General features: G+C 33.1%; 1 protein-coding gene across 3 annotated transcripts in view; it reads right to left on the bottom strand.

Annotated features, from left to right (window-relative positions):
• The window catches only part of TMPRSS15 (transmembrane serine protease 15), a 135,170-nt gene that overhangs the window by 115,084 nt on the left and 8,323 nt on the right, over nt 1-11,763 (bottom strand). For all 3 annotated transcript variants that reach the window (XM_037742433.1, XM_037742443.1, XM_037742438.1), the window contains exons 2-4: nt 10,312-10,442; nt 9,981-10,048; nt 1,414-1,565 (exon numbers count right to left, since the gene is read on the bottom strand). In XM_037742433.1, the coding sequence (XP_037598361.1) occupies nt 1,414-1,565; nt 9,981-10,048; nt 10,312-10,442 (351 nt within the window). The remainder of the gene's footprint in view (nt 1-1,413; nt 1,566-9,980; nt 10,049-10,311; nt 10,443-11,763) is intronic.

Raw genomic sequence — 11,763 nt, 5'->3', positions numbered from 1 at the left:
AAAAAAAAAAAAAAAGAAAAAGTTAAAAAAAAAATGAAAATATTCATTTTTCCATGCCAAGAAATAAAAAATGACTATGAAAAAAATCAGTCAACACTGTTCAAAGATAAAAAATTACAAACAAGCTAGTATAAAAGTTAAGAGCACAGACATTAAGATCAGACCACAGAGGTCAAAATGCCTAAATCTAAATGGCTGTGTGATTTTAGGCAATTTATAAAGTGTCTGTATTTTGGTCTTTTCCCTAATTTGGAATTAGTAATGACGTAACATAAGAGGATTAATGTAGAGAATAAAAATGTCGATAGATAAATCACCTGTTCTAGCTAATAATAGCTAGTAGTTTTCAGCTCATCTGAATCAAAAATTCAAAATAGACAGTCTCCGCCCCAGTAGGTATGACATAAGTCCAAACCATCAGTAGAGAAGGACTAAGAATTAACCGTCTTCTTAAGAACAGGAGCTGTATGATGTTGCAAGAGACTGAATGAAAGAGGAAACTAGGCTTGATGAAACAATGCTCTGTAGAGAAGCAACTAGAGATCTCATATTTACTATTAGAAAATAAACAACACTGCATGTTTTTATGTATTTAATTTAGAGGCAAACATATCAACCGATCTCATTTTGTAGCACAACTAGTCCAACTAGTTGAATAATTAGGCTATTTAGAGTTTCTCTTTATTCCTCTCAATGTAGATATTTATGTATTGGCTAACCTCTAAAATCCATTTCTGAATTCCAAAATGCATTTGGTCCCAAGGTTTATGGATAAGGGTTTGAATGTGGATGACCTTAGCAAATTACTACCATTCTCAACTGAAATAAGCACGCTGTAAGTGTTTGTTGAATTGAGTTGTATGGTGGATAATTAGAATGGAAAATTTGGAACTACCTAAGCATTTATAAACATATTTTTCTGTTGTTGTTTTGGATGCCCCATATTTCTTCTTTTATGGTTTATACTTACGTTAAAATTATTTATCATTTATCGTTTAATTTTTATAAATAGGTAACAAGAAGGGATCAAACTCATTGACTCTACTTTTTCCTTCTTTTTTAAGCTTCTCAGTTAGAGATTGGACCTTGCCTTTGCAATCTAATACTATCTAAAGAGAGTTCCTGAAAAGTCAGGGTGTGCTTGACCAGTGCAAAGAATGCATAAGACCCACAAACTTTTATGCATGCCAATACTTTCAGAATCTCCTTGATATTTTATAAACTTTTTCTCATTGATAAGTTTCTTCAAATGTGGTTTCTTCATATTTTACTTTTCTCATTCAAATGTGTCACCTCAGGCAATAAGACATGTTCCTAAGGTCAAGCATGATTCCACTTCCTCCCTGGTATATTGATAGAATTTTAATTTCATAGCTTAATGATTCAAAGAAATAAAATAATGTTCACAGATACCTAGGATATCAACGCTGTTCAAATCAATATGGAAAGTGACCAGTTGGCTGGATTTGTTTGCTTCAATGCCTTGAATCAGTTCTTCTTTTACATTTTCATCTGACACAGACTGGGCAAAGAAAAGGTCAAATATAACTATAATGCTGCCATTTCTGCAAAGCAAAAGATGATATAAGAGGAAAAAGTCAGCCATCTTTAACTGATTTGTGTTCAATTCATGCTAAATGTCTTTGAAATTCTCTTCAGTTATCTTGCTAATTCTCATTATACCTGTGTAAGGTAGGTTATTTCAAATATTATCTTTATTTCATGAGTGAAAGAAAAAATGAATTGAAAGACTAGATGCTTTTTTTGAGAAGATAAACTCCAAAGTAGATGCAAAATTGAAATCTGAGTTTTCTGAGTTCCACGTTCAAGCACTCATCCCCAGGCTAGGAAGTTTCTGAGACTCTTGTGTTAAAATCATGTGGTATCTTGGCACTTATTCTGATTTGACTGTTTGGAGAAATGAAGGGTATGGATTTGTAACTTTTCATGGGTGATTTCTAAGTTGGGGAAATCTAAGGTAGTTTTACTGGTTTCAAGGAAAATTTTTTCTGCATAGTTTTAAAAGGCCTGATAGCAAGCTTGTAGCAACTAATCTACATCTACCTTTACTTATCTATTTTGCTTAATATAAAATATCAAAATATGCCCTGATTTCAAGGGATAGAAAGAAAATAAGGATATCTGGATCTATTAGGGACTCACAAGATATTCACTCTCAGGTCCATGAGTTGGGATTTTTTTGCCTACATGATCTGCAAACATTGCAGTAAATTTCAACCATATAGCCCTAATCATCTTCCCCCTTCATTTCATCCCCTGCTCTGTACCAGGCATTTTAAAAGCTAACTTTTTTCCCTGTAAAGAATGAGAAAGACGAATAAATTTTTGGTGAATAAGGATACTTGGGAGATTTTTTTCACTCTTGCTTACATTTCTATTTGGCAAATGCTATCATTTTAGGGTGTGACCACTTGGGAAACAAACTCTAGCTCTTATATTTATTCTGTACTCCTCAATAAGCTCTGGGAACTCAGGGGATACTTGGTTCCTTTATAGACAGACTAGGGAAAACGAAATTTTGCATGATATGTTTATTGCTTTCGAATTATGGGAGTTATATATTCTTGTGATATATGTAAGTTTATGAGCTTCTTGAAGGGTTTTGTCAAGTACAGTAGAGTTCTTTATTTATCTGTGCATCTATCTATCCTGCTAGAACCTATAGTAAATCTTGTTTTCATCCATGACTGGATTATAGAACCAGAATAGTCCTGAAATATCACAATTGATCAGCAACTTCACTAGGTGGAGTAGATTCCTTCTTAGTGTCCATGGCACTATTTAGTTTCACAGTGATTCCTTTCTAGGTAGCTGGTCTTTCATTTTCAAAATAACAAGATATATTTTTTGATATGATATTTTTATAATTCACATGTATTAAATAAATTATTTAAAATGTTAGAAGGTTTAACTTTCTAATTATTCTCTTGAATTATAGTAACTAAATCTCATTGAAAAAAAGGTTTCCTAGTAACTATTTATTTCAGGGTTTTCCAAACTTATTCTGATTTTACTGTTTGGAGAAATATACATGAAATCACTGTTGTTCTTGGTAATGATAACTTTTGCCACAGACACTACCTTCATCTATTCTTCCACACTTGTGCTGGCTGGCTAACCTCTAATTTTACTGCAGAATAAGCCTCATTTTCTTAGGAAAGTTGACATCTTCTTTAACCATTCTTTATACCAAACAACCAAACATGATTTTATTCATGGGTGTATGACCTGGACCTGGTCAACAGAATCTAAAGGGAAGACCAATAGAAAATTCTGGAAAGTTTTTTTATATCTTATAAAAGAACAGCTCGCAGTTGATTACTGCTCTTCATTGTTGAACATCATTAGGTCTACACAGTTTGCTGAAACTGCCACATGTACCTTGAGTCCATGAGGCAGGCCATTGTTGACAAGCCAAAGATAGCATAGTGGGAGAAGGAAAGTATCCAAAGCCTTGACTATATCATTGTCATTGTACTACTGAAATTAATCTCCTTTAAAGCCTCTAGATTTCTTGTGATGTCAGATATCAAACATTTTTAAGGCACTTTTAGTCATGCATTCTGTTAATGGGAATTTCGAAAATTCTAACAAGCATACAACTGTCAGGCCCTACCCCATATCTGTATGAACAGAAGCTCCAGGGAAAGGTAACGAGTCTATTTTTGAACCTGATATTGGCCAATATTTTCATTTTAGCTATGAGGACACTGAGGCTTAGAGTAATGTAGGTAACTTTGCCTAGGGTTATACAGCTTATTAGTGTAAGAGATAGAAAAGAAACCTAGGGAATCTGTTTCCCTAATATGTTTTCATGTAATTCCCATCCCCCTCACACTCAACAACACTTTTATCAACTCTTTTATGAACTATTTGTCAGCAGGCAAGAGACTACAGCACATTTACCCTAAAGGCGTGTCCAGGTATTTTATTCTGTTGCATAGTTAGCAGAACTTTGTATACAAAATGGCTGGTTGGATGTTTTTGGGGAGAAGGAAAAGGTATTTTATTCCTTCAATACTTTCAAAAGATTGATTATTGCCTTTTTTCCTTCTCCTCTTCTTCCTTCTTCTTTTCCTCTTACTCCGTTTCTCTTTTTTACATTATGTCTTCCTAATCAACCCCTTTTTCCAAGATAGTTAAATGAACAGGTTTGAATATGGTTAAAGTGAAGTCAGAGTGAACAAAATCCATTATTTTCTCTGCCTCCAATCCCACATCTTCATTTTGTCTTTGGTTGCAGACTAGAAAATTTAAATTCTGATTAAATCTGTGTTTTATTTTATGTAATATAACAGGTTTAATTTGACTGAACACTTGCTTTCATTTTATTTGAGTTATGGAGTAAAAGAAGTATGATATTTTAGGCAAATAAAAGACAAATCTGGAATTTTGCTTCACTGAGTTGAAAGTAACTGGATTAGTTCATCCTCAGGCATAACACACTTTTCTTTGAAAGGTGTGTTCTCTTAGTTGTGAATTATGCATCACATTTAATAATTTATACTTAACAAGGATAGGAGTTGCATATCCTATATCCACATAATATTGTCGCCTTTAAAATTTATTTTCTTATTTAGTGGAAATGTTGAGATGAGAGAGATATAGTAGAAATTTTTAAAAAGTCATGATAATTATTTGTGATTCACCTCATAAGAAAGCAGAAGCTGTTATTTTAGTTGTTTAGTAATAAAATGAGAATTCTTCATTTAGGTTAAAAAAAATGACCATTTTCACTTCAAGTACTAGTTCTAGTAAAATAACAGTCTTTTTCTAAAGCAGATAAATATTACCATTGTACAGGAAGCCTGAGTGTAATAGAGCAAAATGTTTATTTCATATTTTCATATTGGTAACCTCTAGGCTTGCTGAGTAAACAGAAGTCTTTCCTTTCCTAACTTGGTGGCTTATCCATGCTCAAATGGCAGAAGAAACTACATGCTGCCACAGAGGGTAAATAGTTCTTTATTAAAATCAAATGCCAAATGTTCTGAGTGCAAGTACTTTCCACAAAGCCCAATGACTGAAATTTTCCCCAAATAGACCAAACCATTTGCCTGCCCTAAAGAGTAGACACACACACACACACACACACACACACACACACACCACAATTATAAAAGTTAGTAAGTGGCAGAGGTCGGCATTAAATATTGTGAAAGTAAGAGAAAATAGTTTAATGACTAACTCTAGTATTCTGAGTGCTAGAATTTGATCATATACACACAAGTTGTGTGAGTTTAATTAGAATCTATAACAAAAATGTAAATAGGTATTTTAAAGGACATATATATATATGTGTGTGTGTATATATGTGTATATATATATATATATATATATATATATATACACACATATATACACACACAGTTGATGTGGGTATTGTTAGGTGAGAACTCAATTATTTCCGTTTTCTGATTTTATCAATTGGATTTTTAAATTAAAATAATTTATAACATTAATAATGAGTCTGCTACTTTTTCCTATGAGTGGAATACGTCTGTTTGTAGGTGATTATTTAAGGTAAAGTAATCCTAAATGTTTTCACTGGTACTCTCTCTCCTGCTTCTGAATTCCTTTTTCTATCCTCCTCTCCTAGGTCTCCCAAAATAACATTCAATTTAACAACAGACATCTTCATGAAATTCTTTTGCATTGCATTTTTTAAAAACTTGCTTCTGATTTAATAGTAGCTCAGCTACTACCAGAGGGAAGTATCTCTATACTGATGAAATACATTATTTGACAGTCATTTAAAAATAATTGTCAAGGTTTGGGCACTATACTAGCCTCCTAGGTAGCTATAAAGAAGGAGAAACAAACAATTCCTAAGCTCAAAAATTTTAAGGTTTCAAAGGTGGTAATTTTGCCATCTAAAGAAGTAAGAGATTACTTACTAAATATCAAAGAAAACTTTGGGATTTTGATAGCCCACCAGGCCTATATATAAAAGTCTATATTCATCAAATGTTCCCAACCTAAATGTAAGTGAAGTTATCCAGCATGTTGTAGACATGTAAACATAAAGGATTCCATTAGCAAAACTATTCTGATAAACTCTGCAATGGACATTGTGCTTTCTGTATGGATTTCACTAGGCAGAACCCAATTTAAGAGAGGCAGGCACCTAGCATACCTCTCCTTAAAGGAGGTTAAAGCCTTTTTGAAATAAATCTGACTTGAAGCTTTACTGCAGATCTCCAGACTCAATCCTCTGCAAAACTGGAAAAGAGAAATATGTCTCATTCACCTCAAAGTAGACAAATAGCTTAAAGTGAACCAACAAAAAATAAAACTTGCCTGTGTAGCTTTATACTCACACAATAAAGACTAAGTACACATTTTTATTATCATTTTGAAAAAGATAAAATGATTAACCTTTCCTGCATGTTCATGTTTCTCCTTTTAGTTCTGATATCAGACTGATGAAAGAGGCTATAAGAGGTTACACACTCTGGAAACAGAGGGATGGGACTATGTACTATAGGTAGGAATGAAGACAGCAGGTGGGTGTAGGGGTAGCTACTGGGATTAATATGTCAGAAATATGCAATGGAATAAAGAATGATATAGATAGATAAGGAAATAAAGAAAGAAAAGAAGGAGAGAAAGAAAGTAAGAGTGGGGGAAACTGCATGAGAACTCATCCACTATCATGAGAACAACATGTGGGAAACTGCCTGCATGATCCAATCACCTCCCACCAGGATAAAAATGAGAAAGCAGGATGGTTTTGAGGGTGTACAGATGACGTGGTGGGACTAAAGCAGAAGCTTGTGGCAAGTGGGGGAAAAGAAAAATAAGGCCAGAGTGTGCTTTGGTGATAGCCATGAAGTACACCTACATTTAGGATATAGCACTAGAAAAAGTCTTTAGGTATTTGAAAGACAGATCTGAAGATGGAGAGTCTTATTCTCTAAAAAACTAGTAACTATAACCTGGATCCATGGGTGAGAGTCAAAACAAAGAAATAACTTGGTGATAATAATAAAGCATTTTCTAGTACCTAAAGTTATATAGTAGTAAACAAAATATGGTAATAATCATGATTATTCATTAGGCTGTTTGTAGGATATCCACAGAAATATTGAAAAAAGATTCCTAATTTTTGTCAGCTACATGATATGAGAAAATCAAATTTAAGCAGTATGAATCTCTTTCTACTAAATTCTAACAGTATTACAATTTAAATGATAGAAAAGCCCTTTATAGACTTGTGGATAGACCAGTATATCTTTAAATCCAGTGACAGATTCTTATAAAGGTTATTTCTCCATTTGTTTAACTCATTCCACTCTGATTTTCTGAGTATTTTTCTATATGCTAAGTCCAGCAGCCAGCATTGTTAATTCAGAGATGAATAGCACATGCATAACCATTAAAAAGCAAAAATAAATAAATAAAGAATAAAAGCATGTAAAACTTCAGTATTGTTATACTAGTATGAGTATAGATTCTTCCATTAGTTTTCCCATAAAGTTAATAAACACTTTAACGTACACAAGTTTAAAAATCAGAGTGGAGAACAAAGAAAACTAAAGGTGCAAGCATAGGGCTTGTGTGGAAAAAGTTCTGTGATTTGGGAAATGAACACAATAAGGCACATGGAGGGAGAGAGTAGTCAGTGAGAAACATACACAGAACACTGGACAACTCCTGAATATGTGACTCTTTAGACGTAACTTTCATTGCTTCCCTCTCTGTCTTGAGTACTTTTTAAATATAAAAATTAGCAGTAGAGGACAGCATGGATGTTTTAGACAGACAGACCAAATGGCAGCATGACATTGGAAAACTCACCTAGCCTCTCTGAACCACACATTAATAACTCCTGAAAGGCTGATAATCTAAAACTCCACAAACCCTTAGTGAGGAATACATTAGATGACATACACAAGTACATGGTAGTAATGGAACACAGAAGAACAAATTGTATGTAGTGATATTCTGATCAGTACTGAAAATTTAGTTTGCTAAATGAATTGGCATACCTAGAGAACCAACATTCCCTATATACATGCCATTTTTCTCTTAAAAGATAGGGCTAAATTATCTTAACTTTTTAAAAAATAATGGAATTATTATGGAGCAAAATGTAACATATTTGATTTTTTTGTGTTTTTATGGTGCTTTTTTATTTATCTAATTGAAGACATAAACCTTAAACATGGATGAACAATGTAGATGGGAATTGTAATAATTTCTACTAGATTGCTGACTGTGTAAAAGCATGAAAAATATGTAATTTTAAGGCCCTGGCATATACTAAATAATACATGAATAAAAGTAAAATTAATTAACATTCAGGTTTTATTGGTAGCCATGTCTAGAAAACCTATGAGGGGGCTATTGTCTTCTTCTATGGAGTTTGCATATTGTGCTTTCATTTCAAACGGTGGGCTTGGAGCTTTTCAACTACCTTCAACTGCAGTGCAACAGCTGCTTAAAAACTAAGGCTCATTTACTCTCATGGAAAAGGAGTATGGAAGATGGGCAGCTGTAACTAGGGACTATGGCCATCAGTCTAGCTTACTTAGGTGTTTAACTGACAAAAGTTAGGTTTTCCATGCTCATCTTGGCTTTCATTGTTTGTTCTCCTTTCTGTTCCAGGTTTACTGTCATTTTTCTTATTTCTGTAGAAAAAGAGAAGTTTCCTTTTCCATTGCATCTTGAGTCCACTCATCTATGGTGAAAAGCAAACCCAACCTCCCTACAGGTTGTTATATTCTTTGGGCTCTCCTACTTTAACATTGTCGTATGGAGGAAGAACATATGCTGAATCAGAACAACAAAACTCCATTCAAATACATTCCCCAACACCTACTAGCTGTGTGACTTGTGACATTTCAAGCCTCAGTATCATATTTATATAAGTCAAAATAATTGCGTCTCCCTCACAGTCATTTTGTGAGGAATGAATAAGAAAATACATTTTATTTAAGTCACAAAAGTCTTGGCCTGAAATAGAGACTCAACCAGTGAGTTTCTTTTTTGCCAGCTTGTCATAGGATCTGCGTTTTCCCAAAGCAGCTGGAATATTGCCTTCTGTGTTTTTCAAGTGTGAATTATTAAGAAGGCTTTGCTCTTTTCCTTTTTTCAGATACCCTAGGTATCTGATCAGTCTTTTACTTTTTTTTTCCTTGGAATCCTCTCCCTTTGTCTTTTTCATTTTTAACTTAATTTTATAAATTTATATTTTTCTTTCTTTTATATTATATATATATTTTTCCTAACTTTCCTGCTGACTTGTATCTCTACTCTAAAAGCCCTTTGGGAGTTTGTAGTTTAGAAAACTTTAGGTTCAGAGAAATGTCAGCAAGATTGTCAAACTCTCCTTCATGGACTCAACAGCAACAACAACACACAGATCAATTTTTCTTTGAGAAATACAGAAGCTAATTGTTTATAAAACTGATCTTGTATTGTGTTTTTACAATAATTTCCATATATTACAGATTCAAATATTCATACTGGAATTACATCATTACATTCTTAATCTAAGTTTCATTAGTTTATTGAGCACCTACTTTGCTTTAAGCAGTCTTATGCTGTCTGGGCATACAACACTGAACAAGTATCTTCTCTCTTGATATTTATAGTATAATGAAGCAGGGCGATACAATATTACTTTTAATTGATGATCAAACTTTTACCAAATGTTTCTCACAAATCAGATGCTATATCTGCATCTGCACACATTTAACCTCAGCCCCCTCCTTGTGTCTCTGCAGGATTTTATTGTCAGGAGAAAGAAACATATTAACATAAGATGAAATATCAGAAGTTATTATTATTTGCTAATAAGATAAAAGTTTATGCTGTGCCACTTTGCTTAATGCTCAAAAAAGTTGAAAAATTTAAACATTCCTCTTTTCCTATATCTAAAGATGCTATTTTACAAATATTAGCAAAAAGATCAATAATTTTCTGTCAGTAGAAAATTTTTGAGCTGTACTCACTCAAATTGTAAAACTCTTGAGTACTTATATTCATTCTTCAGACTGCTTGATAGAAAGATCTCATCTACCTAGAAAAAAAATTAAAGGTTGAATAAATATGCTAAATTTAAGATTTTAACTTTTGTTCAAAAATTTATATAAAGCAATCTTTAGTTCTGCTTAGAATTGGGTCAGTTTTCTCCATAGTAATGGGGCTTATATATTTAAATATCTTGGGCATATTACATTTATTTTCTAGCTGTTTCACAGCGAGAAAATGGTATCTTTGGCAAGTAGTTAGTTAAATTATGTTATAAAATTTTAAACCAGCTGAAGAGAGACAGTCTCCTACCATTTGCTGAAGGTCAAAAGCAAGAACTTTGAAATCCACTGAGAGTTTGTCTTGCAAATTAGGATTATATGTAACTCCAGATGTTATTTTAAATGTCCCTCTGGCTTCATGACTTTGTCCAAGTGCTGCACCTGGATAAATTAATAAGAAAAAAACACTAAGATTTTCGATTATGAGTAGGAGAAAAATATGCACATTCTGTTAAAACTTAGAAGTAAAGCTATTGCTTGATGTGTTAGCTCTGTAGTTCTTACTTTTTCTTTGTAGTCTCATGTTTCAAAACCAGCTGCTTTCTTTCCCCACCTGTCTGATTGTTTTAAAAGATTGGAAACTAAACTTTTTTCCATTCTTTCAATATATATTTTTTTCTTTTCTTTTCTTTGAAGTCTAACCCTCACTCCAAGCTTCCAAGTTTTCATTATTATTGTTATTGAGATTCCTGTTGGAAGATACATGGACTGATCAACTCTCACCAATTATGGGAAGTGACTCAGGGAAACATGGTGAGAAGTGAACCATTAAAAGTTTTGTAGTTGCTTTCAGATACTTCTGGAACACCTAGCATCCAGGGACACCACTGGGTTTTGACATATGAATTGCTGTGAAGTTCCAGTGTTTTGGTTACTTTGAAACATGACTTTGAAGCTACTTCTTTCTTTCTAATAATTATAAAACTGGCATGCATGACCTTGTGCCATTAGTTGGTGACTGTCCTTGTTGAAGATGTTATTTAGAATGCTGTGGAAAATAGACTGCCTCACTAGGGAAAAAAATGTAAAAAAAGAAGACTAACAAATTAAACATAAACATGACTAATAAAACGTGTCATTAAGTCCTGCATAATCCCTTTATCAGCATATTTTCATTGATACTGATTTATGTTTAAAATGAATTGCTTCAAATGAAACTCACACAATGATGAAATCATTAGTTAATATAACAATAAAGATATAAAATTCTGGTGTGAGAAGACATTATTTCTTCTTTTCTGATATGGGGTAATTGGGATTTAGAATGACTAAGAAAATTTCTCCAGATAGTAAAGATTTTAAGCATAGGATCTGGGATTTGCTCATTGAAATGTCTGATTCCACAACCTAGGATCTCTATGTAATATGCTGACACCAAACTATACAGTTAAGAGGATAATTAGAAATAATAATTCAAGCAGTATATGTGTATATAGTCTAAACAGTTTAAACTGCATAATTAATATAGCATGTTATTTATACTATTTCATTTGTATTTTAAAGACTCAAAATTACATTGAAGTTTGCATGTTTAAATATAGAAAACAAGGAAGGACTAAGAACTACAACAGATGAAAGGACACTAAGCCCCAACCTAGCAAGGCAGGCAAACATTCAAGTCCAGGAAATACAGAGAACACCACAAAGATATTCGTCAAGAAGAGCAACCCCAAGGCACATAATTGTCAGATTCACCAGGGTT

Source organism: Cebus imitator, unplaced genomic scaffold (genome assembly GCF_001604975.1).
Source record: "Cebus imitator isolate Cc_AM_T3 unplaced genomic scaffold, Cebus_imitator-1.0 Scaffold7, whole genome shotgun sequence".
NCBI classification, from domain to species: Eukaryota; Metazoa; Chordata; class Mammalia; order Primates; family Cebidae; genus Cebus; species Cebus imitator.
The sequence above is the reverse complement of the archived record's forward strand: the minus strand, read 5'-3'. Positions and strand labels throughout refer to the sequence as shown.